This window comes from Micromys minutus, assembly GCF_963924665.1.
Source record: "Micromys minutus genome assembly, chromosome: 2".
NCBI lineage: Eukaryota > Metazoa > Chordata > Mammalia > Rodentia > Muridae > Micromys > Micromys minutus.
This window is the reverse complement of record NC_137971.1, coordinates 49594010-49615215: the sequence shown is the minus strand read 5'-3', so window position 1 is coordinate 49615215 and position 21206 is coordinate 49594010. Positions and strand designations below refer to the sequence as shown.

At 47.4% G+C, this 21206-nt stretch overlaps 1 protein-coding gene and 1 pseudogene across 2 annotated transcripts in view; one reads left to right on the top strand and one right to left on the bottom strand.

Annotated features, from left to right (window-relative positions):
* The window catches only part of LOC308417584 (RNA-binding protein 42-like), a 431329-nt pseudogene that overhangs the window by 153202 nt on the left and 256921 nt on the right, over nucleotides 1-21206 (top strand). The window lies entirely within an intron of this gene.
* Nucleotides 1779-4429, bottom strand: SCGB1A1 (secretoglobin family 1A member 1; the record flags this gene model as incomplete). The annotated part of the gene is made up of 3 exons (XM_080912054.1): nucleotides 1779-1826; nucleotides 2216-2403; nucleotides 4375-4429. 3 exons carry the CDS (start codon nucleotides 4427-4429, stop codon nucleotides 1779-1781), a joined length of 291 nt encoding a protein of 96 aa, XP_080768180.1.

The window sequence follows — 21206 nt, the reverse complement described above, 5'->3', positions numbered from 1 at the left end:
GGGCCTTGGGAGTGAAGGAGTGGGGCAGGTCCCTACCAGGGCCCAGCCTTCCACAAATAATCTCTTTTGGAATCACCAATCCCCCTGACCTGCCCTGGAATTTTTACAATCCCAGCCCTTCCTCTGTGGCTGAAATGAAGGAGTGGGTGTGGTGGCTTTAGCATTGTGTAGACAAATAGGTGTTTATGGTGGACTTTTCTGATCACAGTCCCTAGTTTACTGCCCCCGGAGATTCCTGTGTGGAAGGTTCTACCATCAGCAGGGCAGGAGCTGGGCCTCTGCTCTGGGTGGTTGAGAAATAAAAAGAGATGTGCTAACTAAAGCTTGTAAGGTCGCAGTTTCTGCTATGGGACTTTAAAACCAGGCAGATGGGCCAATTCTTGGTCCTCTCAGTCTTCAGGGCCATATCAGAGTCTAGATATGTTAGGATGGCTCTCAGGGTCCTGTTGGTAGTGGAATTACTCCTAATTCCAAAAGGACTGGCCCAGTCGGTCACTGAAAGGCCTCAGCCGTGCCACATTTTTCGTGTGCCTTTCCCGTGGTTTCCCTCAGAATTTTGATTAAAAAAAGCCCTCCACCCAAATAAAATGTTAGAAGTCAGATGAAATGATTCAAAACCGATGCTAGAGAATGACGGGTGATTCGCTCTGTCCAGGAAGTCAAAGGGTTGGTGCAGGGTCTGAGTCCCCAAACTCGCAGGGAGCAGGAGCGTGGACTACACTGCCCCCTCGTGGCTGTGACGCAGGAGCAGCTGTGGCCGGTACTTCTAGGCGCTGGGCTGCTGCCTGACTTGCATTTTCTTCCATAGCCTCCTAGTTCGCGTGCCCTCTGCCTCAGCCCTTTTTATTTCTACATACAGCTCTTCTGCACACGCCCCCTATCCCTACTCTTTATACAGCTTCTTCGGACGGTGTAGCCCGGCTCCAGTGGAGGCTCTATGCCCATCAACAACCCCTTTTTGGGCAGCCGATATTGTGTATGTCTGTACGAAGGTCCTGAGGTGGGGCTTGGCTTTTAGAAACTAAGGGTCGGAGAGAAGGGATGTACGAATTGGGAAGAGGGAGACAACGGCTGGTAATGGGCCTTGTGCTGAGCTTGAACGTTTATGGTTAATATGTTGTATACTTTAAAGGCTGAAATGTGGGAACACGGCTAAGAGTTTACATGTGATTAAACTCCCTGTGGTGGGTGCATAGCAGTAAGTCAGCTGGCAACCTGTAAAGGGGCCTCTGGGGTTGTAGGAGCCAGGGATGATGGTGTGGAGTGGGTATGGAGGGAGCGAATGACTTCAGCTGATTGGACAAGGAAGGGCTAAGGGATACCTATCAGGCTCCTGACTGGAATAGTGTAGACCAGAGGACGGAGTTAGAATCCAGTAACAGTTAGGACCAGATATGGGGAGGGAAGGATGGTTTCACAGGTCTGTTAGACAGGCTGGCTTAGGATGTTGAATACATGGTCGGACCTAGCCGGAGGGCAGTGCAGGGGTAGCCCTCCATAGGCACAGATGGTAAAGGACAGGTGTGGAGGAAAGAAGCCTTCTGGAATTTCTTGTGTGGCCCCAACAGCAGGACTCAGCTGCCCTCCCCTAGTTCCCGTTCACCTCACTCATTCCAGGACCAACCTTCTGGCTCAGCAGGTGCAGAACAACACCAGTGTACACAGGCAAGTGAGATGCTCACACTTTATTGCAAAGAGGAAGGTGGGGTTGGTGTAGGGAGGTCAAGGGCAGTGACAGGGGCCTGTAGCAGTAGAATGTCTCTGAAATCCAGTGAGCTTCAGACTCTTAAATCTTGCTTACACAGAGGACTTGTTAGGATTTTTTCCTAGAATAAAGAACCCACCCCCCAACAGTGAGTTAATCTCAGAGGCAGACAGAATCGTGGTGCAGAGACTTTGCAGACAAAAGCCACAGTAAGTTCTGAGAGAAGTTGATGTTTTTCTCAAAGACCTTAATTTTAAAAAGCAGGTAAAATGTCATAGCTACAAATGCTTCTGCCATCACCCTTGACTGTCTGAGTTTGAGCCACAGGACCCACATGGTGGAAGCAAAGACTCAGCTCCTTAAAGATTTTCCTTTTACCTCCATGTGTGCGACACACACACACACACACACACACACACACACACACACACACACACACACACATACACACAGACACACACAGACACCCACAAATAAAAAGGAAGGGTAAATGGCTAGGATGTTGCGTACCGTGAGCTTCATGACGTTTATTCTGGTCTCTTGTGGGAGGGTATCCACCAGTCTCTTCAACTGGGTTCCTGCATTTTGCAGGTCTGAGCCAGGGTTGAAAGGCTTCAGGGATGCCTCATAATTAGACTCTGAGCCCATGAGGAGAGCCTCAAGGACTTGAAGGAATCCTGGGCAGATGTCCGAAGAAGCTGGAGTGCAGACAAAAGAAAGCACGTGGATGCAGCCCCTTGTCTAGAAGCCGATAGGCCAGCATTCTGCTGGACCAGTCTGGTCAGCAAGGGAAAGCAGCCTTTGGGTGGTAGAGTAAGCTCTGGGGAGGCTGAAAATTTGGCGCCATGTGAGGACTTTCTAGGTTACAGCCAGCTTTTGTGGCTTTCCTGAGCTGCCTTTGGATTCCTGGCTTGGGTTGGCCATTGTTTCTGCCATCATTCTAGACAGAGTGTGTAACCAAAGCTGTTGTTCTGGCAGGGTAGGAACATGGAGGAGGCCTCTGGGAGTCTTGCTTTCTACCAGAATATCCCACACACTTGGCTAGCAGTGGTCTGGGCCATGTTACAAGAGCATGCAACACAGCCCTTGCGGGTCCCCAGACCCGGCCTGGAAGATGAAGGCGTACAAAGGATCTCGTCCGATGGCACAGTCAGTTTGCAGGCAGCTTCTTACCCACCAAGTTCCCTGCAACTGTGGTGCTGACTGGATTGTGCTGTTTGCTTGGGAACATGATTTCCTACCTTCGCTCTGCTTCTAACCTGCTCACATTTCCTGCCCTGGAATTCTCTGCATTGCTTGCAAATTTGGCTTCATGGCCAATTCTCAGGACCCTATTCCTACTCCAAATGGCCACTCCGGCTAATGGCCATGGCAGATGGGCAAGATAACTCACACCTGTTATATAACTCACAGTACCAGGGAGGCTGAGGCAGGATGGTTGTGAATTCAGACCAGAACGAGACCCTGCCTCAAACCAAAAGAATGGTCACGCCAATCTGAACTCTCTCTATAATATCATCACCAGGCAGGGCGTTCCATTTTCCAGTGGCTCAGTTTTCTACTCTGAAAAATGGGCAGAACATCTCTACTTCGCTGGGTTGTTATGAAGATGAAAAGGATAGTATGTAAGATGGCTGAGGTCAGGGACTACCATACGGTAAGTGGCATTAGAGAGTTTTACTGTCAGTGTTTTTAATATGTTAGCACAATGATATGCTAATATCCTACCATTCCTTCACCTGCCTCAGCTCTGTCTTGCTGAGCCACCCTCCTCTATGCCCAGCACTGATATCCAATTCATATTTTAATTCACAATGCTGTCTTTCCCCCTGAGGACAAATAAAAAAAGGTACTTGATAAAAACACTGCTTCCACTGCCTCTAGGTTCGGGGTTATAAAACCTGTGTCCATGGGGATTATGAACCCTTCCAAGTACATTAATTAGGGTTTGTTTTTAGAAAAACAATACAGCATTATCCGGAAGGAGTGGGAGAAGCTAATGAGAGAAGTGTTTTTCCAACTCCATTCCCAAAGCACAAGATGCCGGGAGGGCGATAGGTTGACTCCCCTTTCCCTCCATCCTCCCTCCCTCCATCTGTCCATCCATCTCCTGTCCTCATGTCCCATTCCTTTCTGCATAGTGATAGCAGCAGCTCTTCAGAGACCTCTAATCCGTTCTCCAGAGGACAGAATGTTTAGAAAACTACACCCGAAGCTGGCAGTTTTCCAAAGGGAAGATCTTTTTCTGGAATATTACTCTCCTCCCAGAACAAGAGACCTTGCCTTGGGTTTGAGGACATGAGCCTGTACTTCCCTGTCAGACTGAATGCCAGAGTTGGGTGGGAACCCCCCATCCCCCGCCCCTAGCCTGGTGGCTGCATCAAGATCTCTTAGCATTTTAAGCCAGTCCTAGTCCAGGCTTCCAAGGGCTCCTTATTCCTATTCCATTTTGGACAGATGTGCTGGTCTAGATCGGCTCTCTGCAGCTTCCCCACAAGGCCTCCCCAGTCCCTGGAGTGCAGAGGTTCAAGGCTTTCCTCAAGATCACAAAATAGCATTGGTTATCAGATTCAATGTTCCTGAGAGTCAGCATACCCAGGCCTTCCAAGCAGCCACAGAGGGACTGGCCACGGCCTTCTTATCTTGGGAAAGGGACCCTGGGCACTCACCTGAGCTGCAGCAGATGGACAGCAATAGCAAGGCAATTGTGATGGCGATCTTCATGGTAGAGGCTGGAGGCTCTGGCTGTCTGTAGATGTGGGCAGATGTAACGTGTGGGTATATGTGGGTATGTGTGTGGCCTTTTATATGTTCCTGGCAGCCCACAGAGGTAGGGGGCAGAGATTGTGCTCCAATTAGAAAATCACATTATTTACTTGGTCATCTTCTCCATGGAATAAGCAAACAATCTCTTTTCATAAATCCAGTTTCTGTTCCTGTTGAAACTGAGCTTACACAATAGGCCACTTGTGGGGTGTTCAGGCAGTGGGGAAGAACTCAGGTCAGAGGTCGTGGAACTGTGGACACCTGTGTCCTCTCTTCGAAGTCAAGCACTGAGCACTCTAGGTTCTAGAAAGCAATTGTAGATTTGCCAATCCTGGAGAACCAGAGGCTGAAGATCCTTCAGAAATCACAGGGAAGGACAAAGGCCCAAGACTCTGAGGTATCACTAGGTCCCTCCTACTGCCTCCAAGGAAACTGGCTAGACTTCAAGTCACAAAGTCAATCGATTCCTGGGCATTGCTGGCCAGGTTAGGGCCTTCATACAGTAGACATGAACAAAGACTTCTCCATAGTACACATCAGAGACCCAGGTCCCAGATCAGGCAGGATCGATCTGTTCCTACCCAGGGCAGCCCTGAGTCCTGCTGGTTGAAAGCACCTTCAGTTTTCATGTGACTTGACCTCTCTATTGCCTTTACCCTATGGCCTTCCCCTTCTTGCTCCATTCTCTCTAGGGCTCTCCCATACTCAACTCTTTCCTGTTTTCTTTCCTTGGCCATTCTTTCTTATTCTTTCATGATGTTGACAGTTCTCAAGTGTTAGCCATTCCCAGGCTTTACCTTAGTCTCCTGGCTTCCCACGGCCATGTTCAGTGTTAACTCTTTTACTTCTCCGGTGCTCTCATGTCTTAGCATGAAACCTGGCTTTATTGGAATCCACACCTTCGTTTCCACAAATTCTATTCAAACTTCCATACAGACACACAGACACACACACAGACACAGACAAACACACACACACACACACACACACACACACACAGGTCTGTAGTGTGCACCTTCTGCTTTGTGGAGGTCTTGCTACAGGGCTTAAGTTATTGGGTTTTCAAGATGGCCTGGACCTGCATTAGTTCCCGCCATGGGTCTTCATTTGTTCCCTTCGACAACTTCCTCCTCCTCCCAAGTTCACTTAACGGGGCTTCTCTCCTCACTTTACTCTTCCTTTCTCACTGGGTTTCCGGCTCAGGTCATGGAAGGACAATGCTGTTCTTGGGTGATGGCTTTGTTCAGACTCAGTGCCCAGGGGCTGGAAGTTTGTCTTTGGGCTGTGGTTGCCAGATTGCTACCACCAAGAGTATGAGACAAGTTCTTCTATCCTAACCCTTGGGAGAGCTCTGTTTGACAGAGATGGGCCTTTCCCCTGCCCGGGATCTGTGGAACTCCTGCTCCTCTTAACTCCACAGAGCCCAACATCTTATATTCCAGCAGCAGCTCCTCCCTAAAGCACCCCTAACCTAACACTTTGAATTCCAGGATAGAACCCTAAGCTTGCTTAGCACCTGGGGGAGGGCTAGGGACTGCTATCAGTGGCTGCACCGGGGACAGGTATATTGTGTAAAGACACATTCCTTGGGAAAGAGAAGCCACTTGATTACTAGCACCATAATGGTGGTATTGAGTGGGCATATCGTCTGCTGGTCCCATGAGCCTCCTTCCTGCAGTAGCTATGACTGTGTTTGCAGAGTCCTGATCCCTAGATTGATGAAGAGCTTTGAGGTCTGGGCTAGGAGTCTTTGGGAGTGATATAAATACTTCAGGCCTGGTTTCAGACAAGGTCAGGAAGAGCCTCCTTCACAGCCTGAGGGGACCGATTGCATGGACATTTAACCTGGTTATTTGGATTCCTAAGTCCTTAGGTCAGCTGGGCCCTCCCCAACACCATGCAAGCAGCATGTGTGAATAACATGTGATTATGCATGTGGGTGCCAGGTTGTTCAGCCATGTTCATTGTCTCCTAGTGAGCCCTTTTCTTGTCCTCTCTTATGAATCTAATGGCAATGACAGAAGGGAGGGGTGAAGCCTCTAGTGGCCTCCACCAGGTACTCCCAGGTGCTATTGCTTAAGACCAGATGTTTATCCCCTGGCTTCAGGGTTTAGCCTATCCCAAAAGACAGAAGCTGGGGAACAAGTCCCAGCACGGCCCAGAAAGCAGGTTGGAGGCTCTGGGTGGGCCATTCTGAGCCTAGTGATCCTGCTGGGCCACAGAAGGACTGGTCAGACCACAGGTTGGGGTCAGCTCATAAGGTCAACTGTGGGGGAAGCTGTAGAGGCTAGTCTCGGTGTCCTCCCCAGTACCTAGCTCTGAGATTGCTCAAGAAAGAGCTGTCAAACAGAACAGATTGTCCCTCATGAGTTTGATTTTCTTCTGCCCCAAGGCTGACCTTTGCTTTGATCTAGAACCCTCCTCGGCTTGGCGCCTTCTGAGCAGTTGGTTGTTTTGTTTAGCAGTGATGATGCCCAGACCCTTCGAACTTTACTTCTTTTTAATTAAAAATTTAAAAAATTTTATGTGTATGAGTGTTCTGCTAATATATATTTTGGTGCACTGTGTGCATGCCTGAGATCCCATAAAACTGGAATTACAGTCAGTTGTAAGCTGCCGTGTTCGGTGCAAGAAACTGAACCCAGGTCCTCAGGAAGAGCATCCAATGTTCTTAACCACTGACTCATCTCATCTCTGTCTCCTGGATCTCATTCTATAGACAAGGCTGGCCTCGAACTCACAGAGATGAGCCTGCTTCTGCCTCCTGAGTGCTGGGATTAAAGGAGTGTGCCACTACTGACTGACCGGGCACCCTGCCCATGGCAACTTGTATAAAGGAAGACATTTAGCTGGGGCTGACTTCAGAGGTTGAGTCCGTTACTGTCATGGCAGAAGCATGGCGGCTCGCAGACAGACATGGTGCTGTGGAAGTAGCAGAGGCTGCATCCAGATCAGCAGGCAGCAGGAAGAGCATGGACTTGAGCTCCAGAGACCTTAAAGCCTACACTTCCTCCAACAAGGCCACACTCTAAAAGTAACACTCTCTTTGGGCCAAGAATTCAAATACATGAATCTACAAGGGCCATTCCCCACCGTGGTCACATATCTATCCCACTGACTCTAAAATGCTGAAAGGAGATCTCTAAATTATAATTAATGCATATTTACCTAGGCGACAGAATTCAAGTAGTTAGCCATAGCCCAGGACAACTATGACACAGCTGCATGAAGACACAGTGCAGTTTAAAGTTTTAAATGTTAAAGTGCACAGTCTCTGCCTAGGATTAGAGCAAACCCAGTGTAATCTTCTTCAAAAAGTTTATAGCCAATCTACACTTATTGTGAGGTCTGTGCATTTCTTTTTTGCTTGTTTAATTCTTTCTGACTTTTTACTTATTCTTATTGTATATGCATGTACTACCTGGCCCATGTATAGTGATCAGAAGGCATCTTTGTGGAGTTGGAACTCCCCTTCCATCTTTACATGGTTCCAGGGACCTTTAAGTGAATTCAGGTGGTCAGGTTTGTATAGCAAGTTACCCTTGTCTGCTGAACCTCTTTCTACCTCACTGCTCTTTTTTTTTTTTTTTTAAAGACAGGGTCTCATGAAGCCCATGTTGGCCTGGAACTTGCTACATAACTGAAGCTGGCCTTAGTAGACGTCTGATCTTGCTTTCCCCATTTAATGTTATGTCTTGTGCTATCAAATGTGTGTGTGTGTGTGTGTGTGTGTGTGTGTGTGTGTATAGGTGCTCTAGCCTGTGTGGGAATGTTTAGAGACCAGATGTTGACATCTACTGTTTTCTACTGTCTCTCTCCATCTTGTTTTTTTGGGACAGGGTCTCTATGTAACCCTGGCCTAAAACTCACTATGTAGACCAAGCTGTCCTTGAACTCACAGAACTCCATCTACTGAGTGCTCAGATTAAAGGTACCAAACCAGGCTACACTTTATTTTTTTGCAGGTTCTCTCACTGAACCTGGAGCTCATCATTTTGTCTAGAGTTGCTGAATCTTGAGTCCCGTGGACCCCCTTGTCTCCTCCTTCCCAGTGCTTTGGTTCCCTTTGCGTGCTGCTATTCCTGGCTTTAATGCTAAGGGACTGAACTCAGTTCTTTACGACTGAATACACAGGAAGCATTTGACCCACTGAAATCTTGTTACTTATAAATGTATTTGATCTTCTTTCATGCTGCAGAATTTCAGGTTGTATGGCTCTGCTATGACTTAGTTTTCCAGTACCTTGTTGATGGCCATCACTTTCTAGTTTTTCTGCCCTAACAAGCCACACCGTGTTTACCTTTTGCCCTGTTGAATCTTTCTTTGGGGGACATACCTGGATTTGGGTAGGACCTTATAGGTGTTGGCTTTCTCAAGCCAGTAATTCCATCTATCCCATCAACAAAAGGTGTTTTGGAGGTGACGGTCAAGGCTGGAAACCTGGGAAGGAAGGTTGAGGGGTCAACTGTCCTGCCCTTCAGAAAGTCTTGGGTCATTTTTTCAGTTTGTCACTCAGCCTGCAAACATCTGCTCATCACATATGTGTCCTTTAAGACTACACAGTGGATGTTGTGGTTAAACACCACCCTCAAGCTGCCAATTATATTCAGTCATGAGATGACTTGGCTGTCTCTGTTCCTGGAGCCCAAGGGCTTTTGGGATGGTGGAGCTAGGCTTTGGTATATAACAAATCTGGGTGCTTTCTTAGCTCCCCAGCAAGGCAGGCACTGTCTGCAGGAAGTTGTGACTGAACTGAAGTTTGGGGATGGAAAGGTGGGACAGGGAGTGAGAGCTGGGGACGTTCCTTTTGAGGGTGTCTCAGCAGAACCAACAGGTTCTTCATTTGGGACTAAGTTCCCTTAGAGGGGTGTGGGCCATGAAGCTGCTGCGAGTCTCTGTTCTGCAGGGAGGAAACTGGTTCTCTTCTCTTCTGCAGGCTTGCTATGGGGATTTGGAGGTTAACAGACCAACACAGTTCTCTTGTTGACCTTTCCCAGGATGCATGCTCGCCGTTGCTTGCCTCTGCAGGTTCTTTCTTCCGCAGTGAGTCACTTGGGTCCTGCCCTCTGTGCCTGCCCACCTTCTACCACCTTCCTTGCTCTGAGTGTGTATCCACTCATATATTTGGCTAGTTACTGCCGAGGTTGCGCTGTTCACAGTGTGAACTGCGGGTTACATAACTCTGCTTTTAGATGACCACCACATGGAAGACAAGCTGAAGGGATGGTAGAGATAGACCAGCACGAAGTTCTATTGTTGATTGGCAAAGTGGCCTAGCAGAGCTCTAGGTATGGAAAGGGGGTAGTGGGTGGGGATCATAGATTCTTTAGGTGCCAAGAGTCTGAGGACTAGTTGATGTTTCACCCAGAGGAATCTGGTGAGGCTCTAAAGCTGCTTCCCTAGCCAACAGACTGATGCTTTCCTACCTAGATATCTGTCTATCAGTCTATGGGCATGGGCAGGGTGATTCAGGGTCCCCAACAGAGGGGCTCTCTAAATGAAGCAGCGCTTTCCCTTTTCTACCCAATTTAATCTGATGTAATCTAATCTATAATCTCTCACCTATATTTTATGTATTCTAACTAATGTGGTTATGTTTTTATTTTATATGAATTACATATAACATATATATGACACACATGCATTATATATAACACATGATAGAAAACTTATAGCCAGTTTATTATGCTAATAACTAAAATAAAACATATTTAAAGTTAAAAAATTTTAGTGTGTGTGTGTGTGTGTGTGTGTGCACTCACCGTGCCGCTTGTGTGGAGGTCAGAGGACAACTTATGGGTGTCATCATATGGGTGCTGGGGACTGACCTCAGGTTGTCAGGCCATGTGGCAAGTGCCTTTAAATTCTGAGCCATTTCACCAGCCCTAAAATATCATTTCATTCTCCAGCTTTCCCTATGCTCGGGGGATATAAATTTGATCATAGTCATCCTGGGGGAAGGTGACCGGGGGGGGGGGGGTGCCTAGCTTCCTTTCTGATGCATCTGGTGTTTGATGTCACCTGTCATCAGCACATTCCTTGACAGTGGTCACCAGGTAAGCAGCCTGCTCCTGAGTGAGGAGCCCAGTAGCAAGGTTACTCTGTGCAGGCCTCACAGCACTTTGTCTGTCCATTCCTGGGTGCTCAGCTGTCTGTCTGCTCCTATGCTGTGCTGGGTCCGGGGACCAAGTGTCTATAAAACCATTGCCAATGAAAAGAAATGAAAGTCAGAACACACAGGAATATGTATGAAATCACAACTGTTTATTCAATGGCCTGCATATTTAACTAATTGGCCTTGGCTTTTGTTTTTGCTTTTTTAGTTTGATATATTAACTATTACATGAATAGTTACTAAATCAATAAGCAAAATTTCTTGAAATAATAAATACTTATAAAAGGCTTTTTTGCTAATTATTAAATTGTACTGTTTTAGATTTAATTTAATTTTTATTTCTGAGATAGGATCTCATGTACCTTGGCATTCTTTGAACTCATTAAGTAGCTAAGGGTGACCTTGAACCTCCCCTAGAACTCCTAATTTATGTGTTGTTGAGGGATTAAAATCATAGTTTTAATGTACATTAGGAAAGCACTTTACTAACTGAGCCATGTCCCCAGCCCCGGATTTATTCTAAATCAAATAACAATAACAACAACAACAAAATGTATCTTAGCTCTGAAGATATAAAAATTCAATAAATGATTTCCCAGGTGACATACAACATTACTCCAATAGATAAAAATATTCAACCTTGTTCATTTAAAAATAAGAATAGAGCAGAGGCTGAAGGAAAGGCCATTCAGAGACTATTCCACCTAGGAATCCATCCCATCTGCAGTCACCAAACTCAGACTGTTGCTAATGCTAAGAAGTGCTTGCTGACAGGTATAGCTGTCCCCTGAGAGGCTCTGCCAGAGCCTGACCAATACAGGTGTGGATACTTACAGCCAACTATTGGACTGAGCAAGGGACCCCAGTGAAGAAGCTAGGAGAAGGACTGAAGGAGCTAAAGGGGGTTGCAACTTACAGGAAGAACAACAATATAAACCAACCAGGCCCCCCAAGGCCCCCCCACCTCGGACTAAACCACCAATCAAGAGTACATTGCACATGGAGAGACCCATGGCTCCAGCTGAATATGTAGCAGAGGATTGCCTTATCTGGGAGGGGATAAGACATCATCAATGGGAGGAGGGGCCCTTGGTCCTGTGGAGGTTTGATGCCCCAACATAGGGGGACGCTGGTTCGGTGAGATGGGTGGGCAGGTGGGGGAGCAACCTCATAGAGGCAGGGGAGAGGAGATGAGGGATGGGATGTGGGGTTTGTGGAGGGGAAACCCGGAAGGGGGACATTTGAAATGTAAATAAATAAAATAACAAATAAAAAAATCTAAACAAATAATTCCAGTTGGTCTGGTAGGATAGAATTAAAACCACCCTTTAAAAAGGTTTTAAAAAATGGAATTAAATGCTCATTTTTAGTTTCATGTAAATGGGCTGTAGTTGTATAATTTCCCCTCTCCACTCTCCCCCTTAAGCCCCTTCCATGTCTCACTCCTACCTTTCCATGGCTTCCTTTTCTATATTACTTTTACATACATACATACATACACACACACATATACACACACACACACACAAATATATACATATATGTAAAGAAATGTGTAAACACAGCCTACTGAGTTCACTTAGTGCTGCATGTTGTATACCATTAGGTTGGCCTTGACCAATCAGGGCCTCATCCCTGGGGGAGACTAATTCTTTCAGCAGCCATTAATTACCTGTAGCTCTTCATCTAGGGGTGAGGCCCTTTGAGATTTCCCCTGTTCCCATTGGCATGGCAACTGGTGTTGCTGCTGTTCAGGTCTTGTTTAGGCAGCCATGCTGCTGAGAGTTCATTCCATGGTGTCTTTCCCTGTCCTATCCAAAGAAGATCCAAAGGAAAGTTGCTCTGTGTAGCATCAAATTCATAAGTCTCCTGCCTCAGCCTCCCGAGGGATGTGATTAGAAGACAAGAACTGTCATTTTTGACAGGAAACATCTTTAGAGCGTCTCTTGCTTCAGTCTTTGTAGTTCCTGTGCTCTGGTTACCTCTTCAGAGTCTGACTGAATGTGGGGAGAGGCAGCCCCCAATGACAGCTGCACGCAAGGACTGGTCTGAAGCAAGCTTCTGGGATCTCAGATTTTTATGCCCTCACCGACTCGAAAGGCTAATCAGTTCAGTTTAATCTTTCTTCTATGTGTGGATATATCAACATAAGACAGTGTAACCCATAAACATGTACTGTTAACACTTGTCAATTAAGCAGGTATGTTAATAGTAAAGGGGTCATCTACGTGCTTGCTGTCAAGTCTGATGACCCCTGGGATCTGAATGGTAGAAGGAGAGAACAGATTCCCACAGGTTGTCCTCTGGTTTCTATATGTGTGATGTGGCATTCATGAGTGTGTACAGGTGCATATGACATATGGTAAGTAAACAAATACATAAAATATAACAGAGTTAAGAATTTAAAATTGCATGTGCTCATATTTTAGATTTTTTAACCTTTAAAATTAATTTAAAATTTTCTTTTTCAGTGAGGATCTAATGTGCAAAGGTAGACTTGGCTGGCCTGGAACTTACTGTGTAGACCAGGCTGGCCTCAAATTTATAGAGATGCCCTTGTATTAAGAAAGGAGTAAACGGTCAGGGGCAGCAATGCATGCTCACATTTTGGTCATATTGGCGGTTGGTTATCCTCTTTTCTTTCTTCCACTTCCAGTGAGCCTCTTCTTCGCACTGTCTTAAATTCCCTTTTCTGCCTGTACTTGTGGGAACAGAAGGCAGAGGGTCTCAGTTGGGACCACCAGCACCTAGTAACGTTTGCTTTTCACTCCCTGCCCTGGCAGGAGGCAGGGCCCTGAGGCCTGCCTCGCACACACCGCAGGCCGCTGGAGTGTTCCCTGGGGAATCCTCGGCTGCCTGAATCAGGGGAGAGCTAAGAGAAGAAAGGAAAGTAATATAGATGAATGCTTCTAGAATGTTCATCTGCCAAAGACTAGCTCAGACTCCCCCATCCCCTCTTTTCGACAGTGTCTCTCTATGCAGTTTTAGCTTGCTTGGAACTCATTGTATAAAACTGGTTGGCTGGTCTTGAACTCACAGAGATCCCCCTGCCTCTGCCTCCTAAGTGCTGGGATTAAAGGTGTAGCAGTTTTTAACAGATGCTTCTGACGTACCCCAAGTCTGAACTCCCAAGAACTCTTCATGGAGCCTTTGATCTGGAAGAGCGGGGAAGGCTACAGGGAACATTTACTCTACTCTGTGGACTCTGGAGAACACTCAGGAATCTTCCTGTGGGGCTGAGGGTGTAGCCCTCCCCCCTCCCTCTTCCTCCCCCCACCCCGCTGATTGCTCAGTTCTAAATGCACTCGATGTCATATGAGCGAACATAGCTCAAGGCACTTAGATGCTGAACTTAATGGAACCTTGTAAAAATTCAGGAAAACAACCAGAACTGGCTGTAATTTACTTTCCCTGAAGTACTGATGGGTCTTTCTCTGGGTGGATCCAGAGTGCCAGGAAAAATGATAACAGAGGAGCAAGCCTTCCTCAGTCCCAGAGGCTAGAAACAGAGAGACCTGCCTCAGTCAGGCAAGAGACAATTGTCAGCAGCCTGGCCAAGGACAGGCCAGTGCCAGATCTAAGTTCTGGCCTGGATGGGACACATGGGGACTGCCTCCTTGGTGCTTTAGTTCAGAATGGGGTTCAAGTCTTAAATGTACTAGAATGATCTTAAGTTCCTTCTGCCTCTACCTCCCAAGTACTGGGGTTACTTGTATACACTACAGTACCTGGTGTATGTGGTACTATCGCAGGGCCTCCTGAGTGTTAGGTATGGTGGTTTGAGTGGGACTGTCCTCAATAGGCATTTGCCTTGGCTCCCAGGTGGCTGTGTTTGAGGACGTATGTCGTGCTAGTGGGCTTTGAGAGTCACCTCATCCTGCTTCCCATGTACTCTCTGCTGTGTGCTCACCTTTGAAGATGTGAGCTCTCAGTTTCCCGTGCCTGTCTCTGTGCCTGCTACTTGCTGCCCTGCCCCTCCACTGTGCTGGAGTCTGGCACAAGATAGAACTCACGAGTGGCTTTTGGTCGTGGTATTTCATCACAGAGAGCAGGCAGTCACCCTGCCACCCGAGCTTCAGTCCCAGCTCCAGCATGACCTTTTCCAAACTCATATACCAGCTTCTGTCACCTCTCTGTCTAAACTGTACTGACCCACATGGGGCAGTTATTGACAACCATGCTGACTAAGTCAACTGGGAGTTTTAAATCCTTTTTATGGATGGTCAGACCAAGAGCAGGCTTGAATCTCAGAAAAGTCTCTTGGTGCCCAAACTCAGGGATACAGAGTTTTTAATGGCAAAATCCATAAAGATACATCAAAGTGAGAAGAGGGTCAGGGTAACCTTGCAGCGTTCTTCTCTGGCAGAGCATAGTAGTTAATTTAGATACAACCTGCCAATTATGCTGATTAACACATCTGGACTACAGTCAAGGCCACAGAAGTTTCAAATGTGTTGCGAAGGCAGATGTGGCTATTGCAGGGAGTCGGGTAGAGGCCTGAGAACTGTCAAAGCAGACACAAAATGGTGTCAGAACAGGGTGGCACTACCTTGGTCATTTCAAAACCTTGCTGGCTTCCTGCAACACTTAGGATTTGACTCAAAGCTCTACAGGACCTTGTGCCTTCCTGGCCTCACCATATCCATCCCCAGCGCCCTGGTGCTATGAGCTTGTCTCTTGCTTTCCTTCGGCACAGGCATTCTCAGGATTATTTCTTCCTTTCTGACCATCAAAGTCTTCCATCCATCCATTCCCTATATAGACATTTTCTCCTGGTCACCCTGAGTCACTCACCCTGTTCCCAGGGATGTGGCTTCATTTCTGTGTGATGTGGACTTCTTTATATGTTTACGCAGACCTGCTTCCTAGTTCACCTTCTTGCTCTAAGGACCCAGACACAGCAGATGCTTAGTCAATATTTATTAAATGACTGAACAGGCCTGTGTGGCTTTCCCCTCAGCCTCATTTCCAGGAGTCTGTGAGCATTAGTGGGGTGTGCGGGGATGTGTCCAGCATTATGGGCAGTGGCTGGCATCTGTGAAACCCTCAGTGTTTGCAGTCTGGTGATTGTTCCCAGTGCTACTCTCAAGGCCTGGACTCAGGAGTTTCTCCATCTTAGCTGGCTTGCTTCTATAGCTCTGTGCACACCCATTTTTCCATCTGTCACCACCTGCTGGAGTCCTTTCTACCTCCAATACCCAGCCAAAGGCGACTTCTACAAGGTTCCCTCCCTTTCTCTTAGGGTGTCGTTAGTCACAAGATCAATAATGAACACCTGCCATCTGCCAGGCATTGGGATAAATGGGCTAAGTCTTTGTTAATCCTTACAGCAGGGTTGTAAGAGTTATTCAGGTCCCGTCTCAAAGACAGAGATCAGCACTCAGAAAGCTGCTCAAAGCCTCATACTCACCAAGTAGGGCATCTGGGATTTCAGTGCAGGAGGCTGGCCTCCAACCGACTGTCTGTGCCTCATGTTGATTCTAGCCATTGGCAGTCTTGCCTGCCTCCCCTTGCACCAGGTCCCTGTTGTTTGCCTGACCTGGGCGAGTAGAGGTCCTGCCTGTCAATTGTCCTCATCCTGAGGTGCTCAGTGGCTGTTCTGGCTGGAATTGAGTTGAATGCTGGTCCTGTCCTTGTCCCAAGTAACTGTCTTTGTGGTCTTCTTTCTGGATGTGGTGATGGAAAAAACTAAACTTGTTTTATGTTTTAATTAATTAATACATTTGTTTTAAAATTACATTTAAGTCTCTCTCTCTCTCTCTCTCTCTCTCTCTCTCTCTCTCTCTCTCTCTCTGTGTGTGTGTGTGTGTGCTCATATCTGTGTGCAAGGGCACATGCATGGAAGTCAGAGGATAACTTGTGGGATTCTGTTTTCATTCTCCAAATAGGTCCTGGAAGTAGAACTCAGATTGTTCAGCTTGATGGCAGGCGCCCTCAGACACTGAGCTACTGTTCGGGTTACTATTGCTGTAATGAAACATCGTGACCAAAGCTACTTGGGGAGGAAAAGGTTTATTCAGCTTACACTTCTGTATCACTGAAGAAAGTCAGGGCAGGAACTCAAACAGGATAGGAACCTAGAAGCAGGAGCTGATGCAGAGGCCATAAAGTAGTGCTACTTACTGGCTTGCTTCCCATGGCTTGCTCAACCTGCTTTTTTATAGAACCCAGGACCACCAGCCCAAGGATGGCTACCCACAGTGGCAGGGCCCTCTCACATCAATCACTAATAAAGAAAATGCCCCACAGGCTTGTCTGTAGTCTGGTGCCAAGGCGGTATTTTCTTAACTGAGGAATTTCCTCTCTGATGAAACTAGCTTGTATTAAGTTGACATAAAACCAGCCAGCAGGCATCTTTGCTGCTCTCCCCTCTTTTTTGAGACAGTGTCTCTACAGATCAGGCTGGCTGGAATTCACCATGTAGCCCAGGCTAGCCATGAAGTGGAACTCTTCTTGCCTTAATATTCTGATTGTTAGATTACAGGTGTGAGCCACCACACACAGCTGAGAAGCCATACTTTACTTCTTTGTCTTTCTTTGCCAACAAAGCTTGATTTCAAAGAATTTTGAAGGAGAAATTGTTCTGGAAGGGACTGCTAGAACTTTAGCAAACAGAAAGCAGTTACTGCAAAATGTCACCTTAACCTCCTGTGTGATCACCTCTTCTGTAGTTCAAGCTGCTGAAGAAGGCCTTTTTCAGTTCACTCTTGACAGGGGTAATTAAGTCCTTTTCCCTCTTCTTTTCCTTCAAAGGTCTGGGGCTTTGTGTGAAAAGTTCTGTAGTTTAGAGCAGGGTAACTCTGAGATTCTTCTCCTCCACTGCCTGCCCAATGACAGCACAGTCAGCCTTCGGTGTCCCCTGGGTTCTGTATGTGTGGTTTCTGTTATCTGAGGAGAAAGCCATTCAAAAAGAGAAGCAGTGTCTGTACTGAACATGTAGACACTTTAAAAAATTAAATTATGATTATTATATTTCTCTGCATGCGCCATGATGTGGAGTTCAGAGGACAACTCTTGGGAGTCAGTTTTCTCCTTCTACTGTGGATTCTCAGTGTCTAATTCATGTCACCAGGGTCCTTATATTAGAGGCCTGTCAGAGTCCATTAAGGAACAGGGAGGCCAAAGCTTTCTGAGTTGGGGGACTGTTGGGCCCAGCAGCGTGGAGCTTCCTCAGGACCTCACCGCAGTGTGGGAGACAGACGGAGCATGAATAGCTCCTTTAAAATTGCTCAGCGTGTGCTGGGCCCCATGGCACAAGTTTTTAATCCAAGCCACTCCGAAGGCAGAGGAGGAAGGACAACCTCTGTGAGCTCAAGGCAAACTAGTCGGCATAGTGAATTCCAGGACAACCAGGGCTGTGTAGAGAGAACCTGTCCCAAAGCAAATAAGTAAGTAAACAGAAAAAAGAAAGAAAAGAGTTTTCTCAGAGGACGAAGATATGACTTCTGAGTTGATGGAAAAGTCTTCTTGGCAGGGGTGCCTTTGAGCTGGGTCTGGTGGTACTAGGACAGATTTTGCTAAGAAGGAAGCAATGGCTGAGCTGGGAGGTCTCTGCTATTCTTTCCTTCTTTCCTCCCTTCCTGCCTGCCTCCCACCCCCCATGTGAAAGTCAGAGGACAATTTTGTGGAGTCTATTCTCTCCTTCCATGTTTTTTGGGCTCCAGAGATCTATCTCAGCTCACCATACTTGCACAGAAAGCACCATCATCTTCTTCAGCCATCTTGCCTAGTGTACCATCCCCACCTCCACATGGCCTCAAGTATCCCAAGCTGGCCTTGAACTTGAGGATGACTTTGAATGCTGACTTTCCTGCCTCCACCTCTCAACTGCTTGTGTCTCAGATGTGTGTTACCAGCCCTGGGTTATTTGGTGATAGACACTGAACCCAGGGCATGATCCAGGCTAAACCAGTGTCTACCAGTGGAGCTATAGCTCCATCTGTCTACTGTACGACTGTTACGATGGAGACTCAGGTTGGGTTTGGTATTGTTGCTGGGGTCAGCTGCTAATCACAGTGAAGTGATTTCCAGGAAGGAGGCTCAGGTTGTTATGTTAGGTGGAAGTCTGTGAGGTCACCAGGCACTGTCTGGTATCGAGCAGCATCATGGGTAGTAGGATGAGGGTTTACAGTTTGGTGGGCAGGACACACAAGAGAAACCACAGTGGTTCCTGCGGACCTTAGGGAGGTTCTGAGTGTGAAGGCAAAGCCAGGCACTTGTGCTGCCCAACCTGCTGAGTGTTTTAAAAACTTGTGCTGTGCTCTGGGCACCAGCCCGAGGGAGGGTTGGACTTTGGGTGGAGTCTGATTGCATTGTTCCTGCTTGGTGGCTGTGGCTGTGGCTTATTAAATGAGAGCAGTGTCTCTGCTGGAGTTTAGGAACCCACCCCCAGTAGATACAGGCCTGGGATCAGAGCCCCCCCCCCCCCCCAGCCGCTTGGCCTGTGGGGTGCTCTGAACTAAAAACCCCAGGCCTTCCCTGTCATGGAAATGGTCATGCCAGTTACAGAAACAGCCCTTTAGAGGGGGTTTGTTTATCTGGGGCCCTGAAACTGTGCCCCCAGTCTGTGCCTGCTCCTTATTTTGCCTTTACCTTATCCCTGTCCAACCACCATCCTCATGAGCCTTGCTTACCCTGTCTTCTTCCCCAAGGCCCTGGATTTTCTGGTAACTCTATCTTAGAGCCTTTATAGAGACTAGGCTCCTGAAGACCAGGATGAGTAAGGGAATCCTGACTCTGTGAGTTAGACACACAGCTATAGCAAGGAAGATGTAACCTCTGCTCTGAAAACAGCTTCATTCTGGTTTGACCAGAGGACCAGAGGTAAAAGCTCCCAAAGTGGAGATCACATTTGTAGGCTGGTCTGACTGTGGAGTCCTACAGGCCCTGGTTCATAGTCTGGTTCTCCTGATTGTTAGTTTGGAAAGCCACATGGCTGGGCTGGTGGTATACACCTATAATCCCAGCCCTTGGGAGGCAGCAGCTGGGGCAGGGCAGGGAGATGGCCATGAACTAGAGGCCAGCCTGGTCTACATAAGAGTGAATTCTAAGTAAGCCAGGACTACAGAGTGAGGCCCTACCTCAGAAAGGAACCAAAGAAACTCTTCTCATACAAAAACAGGCATAGCATCTGCCTTCCAGGGTGGTTAAGAATAGAGTTAATGAAAATGTGCCAGGCCTTGAACACTCCTTGTTCTGACCCCCACAGTGAAGCAGCCTTGTGGTCTGGCCCCAGCTCTGTTGTGTGTCTCTTCTGGGACCAGGAGGCCCATTTCTTCGTGAAGAAGAGCTGTCTGCCAGGAGTTGAGCTCATGGGTGGGGTGGCTGCAGGGGCCACCCAGCAGCCAGTTGTCCTCCCTTTCCTGGGAGTTGCTCCAGAGACAAGGGGTAAGACATCTGCTTTTCATTGTGTGGCTGTCTCTAATTCTACTGACGTCTGAGCTCCTTTTTTGAAGGAGAACGAACTTAACTGGTTGTGACTGGGCTTGTTGCTGGGAGGGAAAAAAAGTCAAACGGAGATCAGAGTCAGGCAGAGAGCTGGGGTGCAAATCTCCACTGTGCAGTTATCCTGTGTGTGAGATGCTAGCCAGGTCCCTGACTTCAGATGTGCTCTGCCTGGTAGGCTCATTTAGAACTAGAGAGGGATTGTTAATGCCCTGTCTACTCCACATTGTAGAAACCGAAGTGAAAATGTTTCCTAAACCATAGAATATAAACTGCTATTCTCCTTTGTGAGGGCACCCACACAGGGAACAGCACAGTCCCTGCCAGTTTAGGGGATGGGTCAAAATAGTCAGAGTTAACTTCTGAGACCACAGAGCAGTGGTTACATAGTTATTTGCTTGTCTATTAGACACAGTTCTTGTTCTGTAGTTTAGGCTGGTCTGACTCTTCCCGCCTCAGCCTTCTGAGTCCTGGACCGTACTACTATACTCATGGCATAGATGCGGGCTGGGGATCAGAAAACAAAGGGTGGTCTGGTTGGTGTAGTTTGGGATGATAATATATAATGACTAACATATGCTCTATGGATATCTAAGGATTTTCCATGCATTAAATAATCGGCCATCACAGCACTGGAGAGGTTACTATCAATCTTCTGCCTTTCGGAATGAGGATCCTGGGAGGCTTAGTGCCAGACTGGCTGAGAAGCACAGATTCCAAGAAGAAGGTTGGGTTTCCTCATTCCTCAGGCTGCTTCTTTGAGGTTTGGACACAGCTGCCTCCCATGTGACTCAGAAGCTGGGCTGTGTGTTATATGGCCTCAGAGCCCCAAGAGCACTACACAGGCCTCTGAGGTAGGCAGCTCTCCTGGGGCTGACAGCAAGGTGAAGGGCAGGATGTCTGCTGAGTGTTAGAGGGGCTGGGATATTCTGCACTAGCTCCTTCCCTGGCACGGCAGTCCCTTTAGGGGCTGGGTCTGGGACTGGCCATCTGGGGAGGTGGCCGAACAATAGCTATGGTGGGTAGAGATAGGAACCAGGGCTGGCATCACTTTTGTCAAATACAATGAAGCCCTTGCCAGGGGTTAGAACAAGTTAGAACATTAGGAGATTCATGAGAACAGAGGAGCGGCACCCACAGGCCAGGCAGCTGGTCTCTGCAACACGTTTTCAGTTC